General features: G+C 42.3%; 2 protein-coding genes across 8 annotated transcripts in view; both read left to right on the forward strand.

Annotated features, from left to right (window-relative positions):
* Window positions 1-94: 94 nt before the first annotated feature.
* Window positions 95-6,126, forward strand: LOC131269441 (NADPH--cytochrome P450 reductase). Of its 2 annotated transcripts, XM_058271796.1 has the most exons (8): window positions 95-223; window positions 1,347-1,553; window positions 1,682-1,874; window positions 1,944-2,093; window positions 4,188-4,312; window positions 4,392-5,487; window positions 5,562-5,719; window positions 5,786-6,126. In XM_058271796.1, exons 2-8 carry the CDS (start codon window positions 1,381-1,383, stop codon window positions 5,928-5,930), a joined length of 2,040 nt encoding a protein of 679 aa, XP_058127779.1. In that variant the 5' UTR covers window positions 95-223; window positions 1,347-1,380; the 3' UTR covers window positions 5,931-6,126. The 2 variants fall into 2 exon arrangements, with proteins under 2 accessions (XP_058127779.1, XP_058127780.1); XM_058271797.1 differs by lacking the exons at window positions 95-223; window positions 1,347-1,553; window positions 1,682-1,874; window positions 1,944-2,093 and adding an exon at window positions 3,763-4,040.
* A 2,772-nt stretch (window positions 6,127-8,898) lies between these two features.
* Window positions 8,899-16,143, forward strand: part of LOC131269446 (potassium voltage-gated channel protein Shaker) — a 48,523-nt gene continuing 41,278 nt past the window's right edge. For 4 of the 6 annotated variants that reach the window (XM_058271804.1, XM_058271807.1, XM_058271801.1 and 1 more), the window contains exon 1: window positions 10,309-10,537. The gene's annotated coding sequence lies outside the window, so the exon portion shown is untranslated. Of the gene's footprint in view, window positions 9,077-10,308; window positions 10,538-10,722; window positions 10,831-16,143 lie in introns of those variants that run through there. The other 2 variants (XM_058271803.1, XM_058271802.1) reach the window with 2 other exon arrangements.

Raw genomic sequence — 16,143 nt, forward strand, 5'->3', positions numbered from 1 at the left:
GAGTACAACCATTTTTGGTTGAGCATACAATCTCACATATATGCTGACGGCGCCGTCTGCGTTAAGGCGAAACACACAGGTTAGTTAAGTTTCAGTGTTCATCCGTGTCAGTCGCACTTGAAGTGAAAGCCTCAAACCGGGATTCGAGCGTTCGCATTGAACACCAACTGGGTTTAGAGATTATCACTTGAAGTTTGACGTTGGTGCCGAGTTGCGAAAAAATGTAAGAATTGCTGTGTCATTCTTATTTGCTCAATTGATAATATATCACGATACTGGTTCGTTTTGGATCGATGTGCGATGTAGTTGATGTCGTTTCGTTTCAAGAAGCCTCGTTTCATTATAAACAACTAGGATCTAGGGAAAACTGCCTCAGGTTAATCGTTTCTAAGTCAATTCCACCGTCCTCGTGTCTAGCGGTTATAGCGGCGTAAGGTTACAAAACTCTTACTGGAAAGTTCCTTCTCCTCGTGTATCCATTTGCGTAAATTACTTCGCAACGCTGCTAAACCACCGTGCCTATTTAACCGTCGTGGCCTTCGGCATCTGACGTCACATTCGACGTCATTCATTAATGTAAGACAAATTACAGGGTAACCGAGTATGTTTGCGTGCAAGAAACCTCACCGCTGAACGACGATAGTGCCTGGAAAAATAAGGAGATGATTTGCAATTTTATATTGCTTCGATAACAAGGTTCTACCTGGTTGGTATTGGTTAAGGGTACCACTGGAAGGGGTATGGTCACTAGAAATGGGAATATTTCTGAGCATGATGAAATTAGTTGTACCATTTCGGCGCACTCAACAGTTGTTTATCATCGTCAGTTTGCAATCGGAGGACAGTTCTGATCGCAGAGAACGTTATCAGAAGTCATTCAAATTGAGCAAAGGTCGAAATCATTTAAGTGTTGTTACAGTGCTCCACCGAATAATAATTCTGCACGCAGAACAGATCCAGTCATAAGCCCAATGCCAACGTTGAGCTAAACGTAAAGCTGCACACACAATCCACAACTTATTTTGAATTCATCCGAGAAATAACATGTAGACATTCTATCAACCGGAGATCAGAGTTGTGCAGTTTCTTAATACTATTTGTGTGGAGAAATAATACCATTGAGCAACCGTTCATCCATGCCAAATGGATACTTTCAATCAAATACGTTCCTGTACAACATCATTGGAAATTAATTTGCGCAATTCGTTCACGACAGATATTTTTCCCGTGCACTTTGCCCACGATGTGGCAAGCTCTAAAATTATAATATTGAGTTTAACGAAGAACCGAATATAATGCTGATAATGTAATTCTTCTTTTCTCTGTTTTCAAATCTTCACTGGTAGTGCGTGGTGTTGAGGCATACACATCGAAGCAACTATGGCCGACCAAGTTGAATCCCAGGTGCCAGCCGGAAATGGCAATGATGAGCCGTTTCTCGGACCATTAGATATGGTTTTGCTTGCTAGTCTGGTTGCAGGCGCAGCTTGGTACCTTTTGAGAAATCGAAAGAAAGATAATCAAGCAAGTCAGTTCAAATCGTATTCAATCCAGTAAGTACAATCAGCTGATAATGAATTTTCACGTGCATGCAAGCTTTGTGCCATGATAGGAAGTTCTGAGTCGCTCGTGCAAACTTGCTATTATATTTCTAAATTTATCATTAATTCATTTTAAACAGACCTACAACGGTTAGCACAATGACAATGGTGGAAAACTCATTCATCAAGAAGCTGCAATCCTCCGGCCGTCGTTTAGTCGTATTTTATGGTTCGCAAACAGGAACAGCAGAAGAGTTCGCGGGACGACTTGCGAAAGAAGGAATACGTTATCAGATGAAGGGTATGGTAGCCGACCCTGAAGAGTGCAATATGGTAAGTGTTAATTATTTATATCACCAAAAACATGCACCAATGGTCGTACTATGTATTTGTTTTCTACAGGAGGAGTTGCTGATGTTGAAAAACATTGACAAGTCCCTTGCGGTGTTTTGTTTAGCGACCTACGGCGAGGGTGACCCAACCGATAACTGTATGGAATTTTACGATTGGATCCAAAACAATGAAGTGGATTTTACTGGATTGAACTATGCGGTATGTTTCACATTAATGCGTACAATTTCCCTATATGTTTTTCATGTTTTATTCGACCAATTTCCTTATTATGTAATTCATGTGATCTAAACCTTATCTTTCCAAGGTTGCCTAACGCAACAGTGCTGAAAAGCAAACGTCATGGTGAATTTGTTAGACATTTGAAAATCTCATTGTGAGAGGAGAGGGCCACCTTTTTTGTAGTGCGTAAATGATAGCAATCAAGGTCCCTTGAGATAAGTATCCGTTGAATGCGTTGCATATTACTTTTCCGGGGCATAACTGACACTGGATGTTGAATTCCGGCCACGCGATCAATCGGGTGTAATCGCGGGGCATTCAAACGCAAAAATACGGCCATACCGACTCTATTGATACAGGAAAGATCCATATTTAGCATGTACCCAAAGCCAAATACCCAAAGCACACGAACTATATTATGCGTTAACATTCTAGTATCCTAAAACTGTCCATGAGATCATGTACACATGCAATGATAATTAAACAGGTCTCTTCGTAACACGCTGCAGGTCGGTTACGTGCTGAGCGACATGTAGCACGAAGCAAACGCATGGTGCTGGCAAACCAAGGGCCGTGATGAAGCCCCGGTTAAACAGGCTGCAAATAGTTAAAGACTCTGGTGATTGCCCTTGGTGAATTATACACACGTGCAGAACAGCCTTCGCCGGTCATTTAAGTGCAGCCATCCTACAATGCTGTAGATGGTTATCTTGATCCCTTGGTGGCTTCAATCTACGATCGATTTTCAGTACTCTGAATTTGTTTGAAATTATAATGAATTTAGATGTGTACAGCACAGCATGAAAAGGATGGGATTTAATTACTCCTTGAATCAATCTTCCATTTATTGCACGAACAGTAAATTATCAGACGAACTACTGCGTGTTTGTCACGATGGTAAAATGCTTCATGAATCGTTAGAAAAATGATTTTGAATATCTAAATAATCTTCCTCAATGTGTTAACCGAACAAATACAGAGGAAGCCCACCCAAATGTCCAGCTTTCCGTTGATTGGGAACATTATTTCTTTGTGCACTTTTGCACCATCATTGCGATGGCGCCGAGTGACCTAATTTTAACCTGCTTCATACACAAGAAAATGCCCATGTACGATTTGAAAAAAAAATCTTTATCAGTAACAAGTCCTTCAAAATCGACCACGAAACAAAAGAACTGCTCTGTTTTTACGTGCTTGAATTTCTGCATGTGGCATTGATTACGTTTTATTTGTTGTATTGTTTCATTGTAGCAACCTTTGGCAAATCGATGGCAATCATTGCCCATCATCATTCCATTTTTAACATTTTTTTTTGCTAATAACAGCAAAGTTAATACGAGGTAATGATCTTAAAGATTGGAATCATGAAAAGAATGTTTTAATATTTCATAGAAAAACCTTATATGTTGTGTTCATCTTTACAGCTATATTGATCTTGTTAGCTACACGTCAAACATGACGTGCCGTGCAATGTCAAATGCTGCATGACTTTACCTTATGTAACACAGTGGTTTTAGGTTAGGGGAAAATCATGCGGTTTGTGATTGGAAAGGTTAAAAAAACATCTTTAATTTTACCGTTGTTGTGAAAAATTTACGTTCTAATAACGTTAGCTTCAGTGGACCAAATGTTTTTTCAAGTGAAAAGTGAAATGAGCGAAGAACAGTGCTTAGAAAACCACTTAACAGGAAACATACGATGTGGTTGTGGTCAATCTAAGTTTTCTCCTCTTTCGTGAAATAGAGATTGCATTTAAAGCAAAACATGGCATATCTTGTGTGCTACAAGTACGGCATTCGTGCTTTTTTCCAAAGTTGTGTACACCCGCACCATTCTTTATTGGTTAAACCGCTACCACGTATACAGAATGCGCTTGCACCGCCAGTATTCAAATGTTTGGGGCAGTTTAAAGAATACTACAAACAGGTTGGTGTGAAATTTAAAACAATCATCGATTTCGCAATGCGATGCTGCTAAATATGAGTTGGTCGAATAACGACATGCTGTAGAACCTGTTTCTTGCTTGAATATTGAAATATTGTTTACATATGCTGACTCGTTTGTTTACCGCAGGTATTTGGGCTTGGTAACAAAACATACGAACACTACAACAAGGTTGGAATATATGTGGACAAACGTTTAGAAGAGCTTGGTGGCAATAGAGTGTTCGAGCTGGGACTGGGCGACGATGATGCCAAGTAAGTACATCAAACCAGCATTCATTACATGCGAACATCCGTAATTCACAATCATTTGTTTATGTTTTTTCCACAACAGCATTGAGGACTACTTCATAACATGGAAGGAAAAGTTCTGGCCTACAGTCTGTGATTACTTTGGAATTGAAAGTACTGGAGATGATGTTTTGATGCGTCAGTATCGGTTGCTAGAGCAACCAGATGTTGGTGCTGATCGTATTTACACCGGTGAAGTAGCGCGATTGCATTCGTTGAAAACACAACGCCCACCTTTCGATGCTAAAAATCCATTCTTGGCACCCATGAAAGTAAATCGAGAGTTACACAAAGCAGGCGGACGCTCTTGCATGCATATTGAGTTCGACATTGAAGGATCGAAAATGCGGTACGAGGCCGGTGACCATTTGGCGATGTATCCGGTGAACAACAATGACTTGGTGCTACGTCTGGGAAAACTCTGCGATGCCAACCTCGACGCGGTATTTTCCCTTATCAATACCGATACAGATAGCAGTAAAAAGCATCCATTCCCTTGCCCAACTACCTATCGCACTGCTCTAACTCACTATTTGGAAATCACTGCGTTACCTAGGACGCACATTTTGAAGGAGTTGGCTGAATATTGTGCGGAGGAAAAGGACAAAGAGTTCTTGCGCTTTATATCCTCCACGGCTCCCGAAGGCAAGGCCAAATATCAGGAATGGATTCAAGACAGCTGTCGCAATATCGTTCACGTGCTGGAAGATATTCCTTCCTGTCGCCCACCGATCGATCATGTGTGTGAACTGCTTCCTCGATTACAACCGCGCTACTATTCGATTTCTTCCTCGTCCAAACTACATCCAACGACGGTCCATGTCACTGCCGTCCTGGTAAAGTACGAAACAAAAACGGGCAGAACGAACAAGGGTGTGGCAACAACATTCTTAGCCGAGAAACATCCCAGTAACGACGAGCCGCTCCCGCGCGTACCAATCTTTATTCGTAAGAGCCAGTTCCGACTACCGCCGAAACCGGAAACGCCAGTAATCATGGTTGGCCCCGGTACGGGCATTGCGCCATTCCGAGGCTTTATTCAAGAGCGCGACCTGAGCAAGCAGGAAGGAAAGGAAATAGGCAAAACGATACTGTACTTCGGTTGTCGCAAGCGCTCCGAAGACTTCATTTATGAAGAAGTAAGTACTTTAGCTACCCCAAACGGTTGTTGGATGGGCTCCCACATTCATATTCTATTTTATTCTTTTACCAGGAACTTGAAGGTTATCAAGACCGTGGAGTCATCAACTTGCGTGTTGCTTTTTCACGTGATCAAGAAAAGAAGGTATACGTCACGCACTTGTTAGAGCAAGATATTGACCTTATATGGGACGTTATAGGAGAAAACAAAGGACATTTCTACATTTGCGGGTAAGGCTTTTAGTAGTAAGGTGTAAAAGAAATGCTCTCTGATGATTTTTTTATACCTTTTTACAGTGATGCAAAAAATATGGCAACAGATGTGCGTAATATTTTAACGAAAGTAATTCGTACGAAAGGAGGACTCAGTGAAAGCGAAGCGCAGCAATACATCAAGAAGATGGAAGCCCAGAAGCGATACTCGGCGGATGTATGGAGCTAATCAGTAGTGTCTTCCAGGGAGGTTTTTTTTATATTTTTCATGTTACTGCATACATAAGTCAATATTCTTTCCGTTCCCTTTGTTAAATCGGTGTTTATCTTACACTGTTGTCATTGGAGTCCTAGTTTTTTGTCTACCTTTATTTCGTTAACATCTATGTGAAAACCGTACATGAGTAAGACAGTTTGTTTATCCATATCTTCCAGTTTTTTTTTTGGTATTGCTTGTCTGATTTACGTTTGTTTACCTTTCACTTCGTTTTAATATGGGGACACGGTTATTCTGAAAATTTTAGATAGACAACACCTGGTTTGCATTGTTATACCATGGGACCATGATTGTTGATGTTTTATTTTTCGCGCTGCTCGAGAAAAAAGCGAACATGAGTTGGGAGTCATAATTCATTATTTGTTAAGAACCTTTAAGAGGAACAAGTTCACCTGTATAACACATTTTTTTCTGCTGTGGAAAAGGATCGTAAGGAAACCATAATAAATCCATATGCTTGTTATAAAAAAAACGTCAAACAAGGCATTCAAATGTTACTGGCACTAACGATCTTATCGAATATGTGATGTTGACAGTTACTAACATTTTGTAAATTGTTTTCTGGCAAATTAGAATTTCTCGCACACACCATACTGTTCCGTAGATTGTTTGTAGAGTATAATGTACAGTTGGTCTAATTGCAAGAAGGGTGGTTATGTTAGTATTGTAACGGGTTTTGTAAAATAGAATTGTTAAAACAACGTCCTAGTCATTCGTAGAAACTTATGTTTAAAAACGAACTACAGTATTGCAAAGCTGTAGGTGCATGCACAGTTAAGAGAACATCATGAATGTGATGTTTGTTTTTCCTGATTGGCAGACTTCCAAATGAGGCAAAATCCGAAATCCCATTTAGATTATATTGTATTATATTATATTAGGTTCTTTATTCCAGATTCAACAGGTTCATTACCTCAATGAGTCGTGTTTTAACAAATAGTTTACAAAAACAATCTTTCAGCTATCTAATAGATCTTAATTGCTACGCCAACATTTACAGGGTAGCATACCATCTGGTAGTCTTTAAAACACTCTCAAACTTCATTGCATGATTAATTTACATTGCGTTTTCTTTTAACAGAAACAACAGTTTGAAAACTAATGTTCGAAAGTAATGTCCGAAAAGAATACATTTGACACCAATTGCATACCTTCAGGCGCTAATGCGCAAAACATGGATGAGCCTCATTTGGGATGTAACCGCTAAAGGAAAGAAATAAAAAAAATACTGTGGAATGCTAGATTGGGTGAGTAATTGCTTATCCTGTGGCCCAATTGAGCGTATTTATGCATTGCATACTTCGAGTACAGTGATCGTTCGAATGATCCTACGGACGGTAGGCCACCAAGAGGGTTTCAGTTCCGTCTCCGGCTTTCCGAATCGTCTTACACCCAATTGAACTTTAAAATCGAATACAGATAGAACTATATTATACATGCTTTAAAAGAGACGTGAAGCGTTCAATTCTTTCCCAGTCGTTGCCATCTAGCATCGTCCCCGATGGTCACGACATCGCGATTTTACGAACGTGTGTTTTCATCAGAGCTATGAGTTGTAGCCATTGCAGAGGGAACTTTTGGCTCAAAGAACGGAACGAGAAAGCTACTATGCCTTCTGCCAATCTCTTCAGCAATACATCTGCGGCGGCAACGGCGATTTGAATACGATTCGCTGCAGCAAACGACGGAGATCGGAACTGAGTGGTAGCGACTGAAAGATGAAGGAGTGTGTGCCATCCCCTTGGGGCAGTTCCTTGGTGGAAGCAAAGGAGCTTGAGATTTCCATCCACCCACCTTCACCTAACCAGTGACGTTGGTCACGGGCATTCTTACAAGTCTGAATGATACGACGGCTATGCTATCGTATGCGGCTCTCAAGTCAAATCAAAAGATGGAAAGTGTTTTGTTGGAACTCTGCCATCTTCTTCGACACTTGCCGCATGGTGACGATCTGATCAGTCGCTGATCTCCCTTTTCGAAATCCTCTCGGTTAGTTTTCCTCGACTTCTCCTGCGTATGGGTCGTGTAGTTCTTGGACGGGAGTAGCTGATTAATATCTGGTGCAAAGAACAATATTGAACGTTGCAGAGCAACTTGGTCATAATGGATTTTTTACAAAGAAGTTGTAATGCAAAATGTGTTATATTGACTACATTGATGTGTTCATGTTGCCAAGATATTAGAGATTGGTAGTTTCTAATACATCAAATTACTTGTAAGTTATGGGATAGAAGGTGATCGTTCGAGGTCTAATTCTGAATGATGTAAAGTTTCCCTGTTTCTATTTAAAAACAACTGGCTATTAACTACTAATAATACTAACTACCTACTACTAAATACTAATACACTTTCATAGATTTAGGTTATACCGTGCTGCATGGTGATGATCATTTTTCAAATTGTTTGCTAATTTTAATTTGACAGTTACAGCTGAAAATTGATTGTTCTCGATCGTGGATCTACGTGATGGGTGTAGGATGTGGTTTTTGAAACGGTCTCCATTTGTTCTACTACATCCTTGAAATGCGTACCATTCATCACGATAATTACACCTCTAGCATACGATCGGTGAACGATGCACTCGGTATGATTAGGTGTGCACCCTTGCCAGTATAATTAGAGATGCATTGGGTATCTGGCTGACGGTTGAACCCGAACGACCTATGTATTAAAATGGGTTTCTCAAGCACTGTAGTTTTTTTCTTTTTTGATCTGAGAAAGAACTCGTTCGCTCGTTATTCCCGAAATGGAATATTGTTTGGTTTTAAGAGTTCGGGTGTTTTGTGTAGACACGCGAAGCTCACGAATGTTTTCATTAGGCCTAAGTAGGCAATTATTTACAGACGTTTGTTCAAACAACAGTATAAAGAACGATATAGCCTAGCATGTATCGAATGGACAGAAAGGCGTTGAAAGCTTGAAAGAGAAGCAGCATTGCGGGACTTATGATTTTTTTCCCCCCCTAGAGACAACCGCTATATATTAGCGCAGGGATCGGCAAACGTGCGGCGGCCAGGTGTTCGATTAAGGGAAATGCAAACACAAACACGAATCCGAGATGCAGCTACTTTAAACGATATTTAAATGTTTCGATTGAGGTAAAATGAGGGGTAAGCTTGTTGTACTGCCAATCGGCATAGGAAAGTATTTTTATTGTTTTACGAACAGTTGCATGACGGCCAGTTAGCCACTTCAACTGTGCCGACCACTGCAGTAGAGCATTGTGTTCTCTGTTAAACCTTAATCCTTCGCGTTCTGCCGCGCTCTTGTACAACTTTACTCAATTTAGCTTCGCAGTCTCTCGTGTGACGCATAATGGGCATATAAATGTGTACAAAGCGTGGTTGAGTAGCGGTGTAGGTATTTATATATTTAATATATATTATATATATATGATCGCTAGGTCGGTTAGTTCAAGGCTCGATTTATCTCGCCACCGCACCACCCCTGAAGGTATTAGTATTCGTTATAGTGACCCGATGGCATCGAGGACTACAAAAGGCTATGTACCACCAACAACAATGTTCTCTCGGAGAGCTCTGGCGGGCCAAGTCCGTGGTCTGCAACAGCCGATAGGTCCGATTGACAGGCTAAGGCAGAGCAGTAATGTTAGATTTTTTTTTTCTGTTGTTGTTGTTGTTCCCAGTTGCTGCTGCTGCTGAGGCGACAGATACCGTTCCCGACAGCCACGAAATTTAGCAAAACGTCATTCGGATGGCTATAACTGGCGGGAAAACAAGGTTACAGTGCGCGCACCAGGTGAATTTCGGTTTCGCATCCTCAGCTCTCCGCCGCGCTCGGCGGTTTTTACCTGGTTCAACGGTTTTTTTTCCACGGAGCTCCTGCTCCTGCAAAGTTTGAACGAAGGTGGAAGTTACAATACGAAAAGAGACTGGCCGCGGTTCGTTCCTGTGCGATATGGCGAGAGCGACCGACCGACCGACACACAAGGAAGTTTTGTGCGCGCTGTGCCGAGCTCCCGAAGAGCAACCGCCGTGTGTGTGTGCAAGGATGGGCTCTCCTGCCGGGGCCGGGGCTCTCTACGAAAACCTTCTGTTGCTGTTTTTGCTGCCGCATTGATACTTGCTCAGTCAATCGGGTTCTGCACAAAAGTTTTCACTGCAGACCTTCCCTTGCCTGCGCGCTGCTGAGAGCCGTTTCGCTGAGTAAAAACCTGTAACGCCAAAAAGGGCCGCGAAAGGAGCAAGAACTGACACGTACCACGGGGCGCAAGACCAAAAAACCCGTATTTAAACGTACCGTGCTATTCTGTTTTGGTTCTCTGTCCCACAAGCCACACGGCACTACTGTGAACTGTCGAGCGAGGCTTCCCAAAAATCGCACGACCAACGCTGAAGGGCCCACGATCTCTACAAGCCTGGTCGTGTGCAAAACCGTGCGGTGGAGAATCTATCGCGTCGAACGTGTGGAAAAGGAAAAAAATCAGCTCCCCAGCAGCGCTTCGTAGGACAGGCAGGAGCTGCGAGTAACAAGAAGTTACAAAAGCGAAAACTCACGATGAGTCTGGCTGTAGCAACTATACAACAGATTCTATTTTCGTAAGCAAGCAATTACTTCAAATTGAACGTACCCGATTTCTATTTGGTTCTAAGTCGGGGGCCAACAGCCAGCCCATGGAACAGAGAGACAGTAGAGTGTAGGAGCAAGCCGAAAAGCGTTAGGGAAAATGCAACCGGAGCACAGGAGGGCTGAACAAAAGAAGTTTTTTGAAAAAAACGGCAGCACAACGAGGAACGCGAGCCAGCGAAAGTTAAACACTAGTGCGTGCGAGCAACAAAAAACAAACGGAGGAGGAAGCGTAAAACAGTGTGAATAATGAGCAAGGATCGAGGTAAATCGAGTGCTTAATAGCTACACGCTCGAATGTGTGTTTTTGCCTGTTTCGCGATAAATCGTGCGTGTGCGTGAGAGTGAACGCGAGCCATGTCTCATACGATCGTGTGAATATCTATTGTTTTTGAAACACACTTTCGCTTGCGGTGGGCCATCTTGACTACAAACAAAAAAAAAAAAAGCTGTTCGTTCGTTCGTTCGCTCGTTCGATTGCTTGTGCTTAAAAGTCGCGGTTTGTATCGCTGAATGGAAGTTGTGCCCGAGCACCTGCCGCACAGTTGCACATTCTACAACACGGTGAATGTCTCCCACTTGGTGTTTACAAAGCCGAATGGCAGTTGGGTCAGCCAAATCGGCATCGCTTTCGATAGTATAATTAAATTGACAATTGATGCCGCAGTTGATCCTGCTGCCATCGCCAAAGTTTCGTTGTATGACTTTCCAATGCCGGTCGCTTCTTTCGCTTTCGGGGCAAACACACACCGCAGCGTGCTTCTTTCCGTTCCGCTCATCTATCAACCCACCACACATCAAAATGCTCAAACTGTGCTACATTTTCCGCTACCATTCAATTAAACTTGGCACTAGCAGCAGGATGCATTGTTTCTCGCGATGAAATGCGACACTGTGCAAACCCCCCCTCCCTGTGTCTGTGTGTTGCTTGGAGTGTTGGGTTTGATTGTTTCATCAGCTTAGCTTAGCATAAGAATTCCTTTATTTACGTCCGAGCTGACAACTTCGATACCATCGCAGAACGATATTTAAGGATCACTGTTCCAAAATGTGCTTCCTTCTAGATCCTTTCTTTATCGTTTGCATTCGTTTTGCTTGACCATTCTCGATGTACCTGTTCTTTTTGCGGCTAGTAGTGTCGTGTTACGCTTTATTAAATTTTCCTCTACCGTTTCTTTCAATCACTGGAAAAGTAATATTCTTCTGACTTCGGAGACACATTAATTTGTTCTTTCTCCTTTCGATTGGCATTTTACGTAATTGTTTGATTAATGTGCTGAAAGAGATGGTTGGTGCAGTAAGTGGTCTTAACATGTTACCTTCTTGTTCACAAATATCCCTGGCTTCAAGCTTTATTTACTGGAGCAGGCAAGAATACTCTCAAAAGTTCCAACAAACCGGAACGCCCCCACGCAAAACCTTTTCACTGTTTACAATAAAAAGCAATAATTTTACCCGAGATCCTCTGCAAAATAAAACTAAAGAGGATCGGTGTAGAAAATGAGCTTCAACATTTGCTGTGAATCATTGCCACCGGGGGGGTTTTTTTTTCCCCCGCAGTGAGTGTCCCCTAATGCTAGGATATCGCTCTACTAAATAATATTGCTCGGCTAATCAATCAACCAAAGTGCCATAAAGCAGAAGCTAAAAGCGAACCGAACACTATGCAGCGTTGTTCAGGTCGCTAGCGTTATGTACAATCTTTTTTAATTATTTCGTCCCCCCCCTTTTCGACTGTGGTTCTTCAAAACCCCGGGCAACGTAACGACAAACCTGCGTATGATAAGTTCAATATCGTGAACACATTTTCAAACCTCTCATTCTACAGGATGTTCGCTAAGTTTCAATGAGTCGTAGTCTGAGAGTATATTGGGGAAATAGGAAAGTATGTGGATGAAATAGCTTGCTAAACGAGGTCTTATTTTCATATTGAACGACCTCAAAAGCATTTCAAAAAGATCACTAAAAGGAAGCAACGCATTTGGAGACCTTTAGACAGGTCACGATCGCCATTACCACCTTTACGCTCTAGGTGGAGGGCTTTTTCCCTCTTGTGTAAAATGTCGTTAATTTTTAATTTTTTTTTTAACTCTATTAGACAAACTGAATTTGAACACTCCGGGTCGGAGAATAAAAGTTCCGTCAATTTTTATCGATTTATCCCGGTTTTTGCGGGTCGTCGACAAACTTTGTTTTCTTGTGGCAATTACAAAGTTTTCGCTTTCGATTGGTTCCGTTCGAAGGTGAGATTGTTGTGTAACTTAATCCGAGGGGGGGGAGGTGGCTTTTACAACCAAGCCAAAGGGATTTTACCATACCGCAGCACCCTTTCTCCCCTCGTACGATTGCATTATACATACTCATATCCTTAAACCTTAGCATCCTCAATCAACCACATCAAACAACCGCGTCACGCCACGCTAGCAACTGACCACAACAAAACGAAAGCGCAGGCCAGGTAACCAAGGAGCAGCATGATGGTATTTCCTACGGGGTACGGCTTCTAAGGAATGTCGTGCACCTTTTAGAGCATCGGGTCAGCGAGTTCGATTACTTAAGCGCTGTGTTCACGTGTGCGGTTCGATGGTCAGGCTGCAAGACAGCTCCAGTTGGTTTCGTTCTGCAAGTCAGGATTATTCGGTGGCGATGGTGGCGAAAAGGCCCAGCCAATCGGCCCGCCTTGAGCGGTCGATAACGATGGTTTTTCAAACTCCAACGGAATCGGCTCAGTTTTGCGTGGCCACTAGTTTCGAACCGACCGACGTGCTGCTCGAACGATTGCGTTGGAAAAGTTGGATTTTTAGTCATTTGGAGTTGGATTTAGCAACCAGCTTCACCGGCCCACCGTGCGGGAACCAGTTGTGAATCCATCGTCAATCACAAAGCATCTTGTTTGTCAACAGTTTTTGACATTTAGGTACCGACGAGCGCGCTGGTAATTAACATGGCTCACTGCCAATCGGCACCGCGAGGCGACCAGGGAATCCGACACCGTCTATAATTAAATCGATTTACAACCCGTCGCTGTAAGTGTTGTGTACTGCGGCACGGTGGTACCACGCACACTCTGCTTACTGCACTGTGCCACCACGCACGGCCTCCGATGTGGCAGTTGCATGCAAACGGTGCCTCAACCAGAACCAACCTTCAACATTGGGCTCCCGATGCGGTGCTGTTGTGAACGGTGAAACAGTTAAACACAGTGCCATCGGCGTCCGGGTCCATCCCCAGCTCCGACATCCGCAACCGGAAGAATACGGTTAGCAGGAATTATCAAACGCTCCGAGCGAAAAGTGACCAATTTGACCCCTTTTTCTTTTGCGATTATCTTTTCAAATGGTTGAAACAAGAAATACGTTTTCCTAGATGCCGAACGTACTAAAAGTACGTAGTAAAACGATTTTAAACGATCTATACAAGATGCTTCTGATAAAGAAGCACACTTCCGAGCAACAAACCAAACCTTTGGAGCGGTCAATACTTGACCGATGTGTAAAAAGTCTGCCTTTGTTCAGTATATTAGCTGGCTATCTTTTGACGTGTGTGTGTGTGTGTGTGTGTTTTTTTTTTGTGCGCCTTTCAATCACTCCGCTAGTTTAGTCTTTTTCTAACTACTTACTCCGTAGTGTTGATTTAAGTGCAAACAAAATGCTACTTAATTCCTCAAACAAGGAAAACTATGAAGTGAAATATCCTACTGGTTTAGAAAAAACTACCTAAACGTACGTTATAGGTTTCATTTGTCATTTTTCGTTCTCATTTTTCAAACTTTTTTGGCACGAGCGCGCCCGAACAAAAACTGAAGTCGATATCTTCAGATGAGTGTGCGTCTTTCATCAACGGCCTAAATGTCGTCCACTCTTCGTTCGATTCACTTCACACTGCGTCGCAAGCAAACTGCGTCGAGGACGTGTTTGTGCCTTGGCGGCCGGATTGATGTTGGGTGGTCGTCGCATAAATATCATGCCCCATGGTTTCGAGCAGCGCATTAACATTGATTTCCCTCCCTTAAATGAATGAGTTTGTATCGCCGAAAAACTCACGAAAATTCAATTCCAAATACTTTTTTCAATACTCTTGCATCAAAACCCGTTTATGGCCCAACACACACGGCTTTGAAAACAATAAATTAGGTTGGATCCGCTCATTTGTCACTTGGCCCTTCGGTTTACCACGAACGTTCGGAGTATTTTCAAACTGCATGCACTGCATGTCACGTGCGCTTATTTGGTTAGGCGTGCGACCATGCGCAATAAGCGAATAAAATAACTAAATTTCCGACAGATTATTTCTAATCCCTGTTTTTTCTCAGTGACCTGCCACTCCATCTGAATCAAAAACCATTGTTACCGTCCAGTTTTTACTCTCTTTCACTGTCGTTTTCCCTGTTATTTCCCAAATTCTAAATTATCATCGTTTCATATGCAAGTTACATACTGGTTTATCTTTTCTGTATAGTTAATCGTAAACTGAAGCAATTTGGAAGATAGCTTACCTGTATGAGGAAACCTTTTTTATAATGTATGTTTCTTGGTTCATCCCTTTGAGAATATCAAGAAACAAACACGGTTCATGTTGAATTCTTAAAGTCAAGCCTAGGCTGTAAATATTTTAGTCAAAAATTTTGTAATTGCAAGCTTAGTTGTTGGAATCAAAAGGTCGCTTGGATTACAACTAAGACCTACTCGCGGACGGTTTAAAGTTCACGCTTAAGACCGTATTGACGCGTGTTTTAAAACATTATGTGGTGGATAGAAAACATTGTATTTCCTCCATTGTCACTCGAACTCTACAAGTATTTTATTTAATTTTCTTTGAAAACACGAGTTTCGACAATTTTAAAAATAGTGTTTCTACAAATGGCGCCAACGGGACTCGAACTACGAGCATCCGATGGAAAGCAAACGGTATGCGGTGAGGCAGTCGCTAGTGAATTCGAATCACCCCTTCGATGGGGGTGGGTATGCGACACAACTGGGAAATCGAACCGGGATTCCGAACAGCTCTATAGCTTCCATGGTGGGACAAAGGAGCTGTGGCGTGCGTTGTTTGTTGTAACAGTCCTGAACTGCTAAAACGGTCACCTGGGATGTGGACCCTTCCTTTCCGCACACACACGCTGGACTCCACCGCACCTCCCTTCCGCTGGGTTCTATTTCCAGAAATAAAGGACCGTTGTGGGGCTCGAATTTTCAGCCCATATAAAGAAATGGCGGTAGCTTCTGCCGCACTGTTGAAGTCTATTTTTGGACATGACTCGAGTGATTTTGATTGCGGGTGGTTGTTAAAAAAAAAAAAGAAAAAAAAAGCGCGGCGTTAATAACGCAACATAAATACTGGAGGCGCAGTCCATTTCTTCGCAGTTCGTGGATGTTCGTCGCAGCGTTTTTTTTTAATATTTTACACAAGAAGCCTCGCATCGATTTTGTTCCATCCAGTGGTACGTGCTGCTTTCGTACCCTGTTTGGAGTAATTAATCTACACAAAAAATGATTACTGGTATTTTCAACTTCTAAAACTGGTACACTTTAGGAACGTTTTACATGGTTTGAAATATAAAGTAAGAAACTATTCCGTA

Source organism: Anopheles coustani, chromosome X (assembly GCF_943734705.1).
Source record: "Anopheles coustani chromosome X, idAnoCousDA_361_x.2, whole genome shotgun sequence".
Lineage (NCBI taxonomy): Eukaryota > Metazoa > Arthropoda > Insecta > Diptera > Culicidae > Anopheles > Anopheles coustani.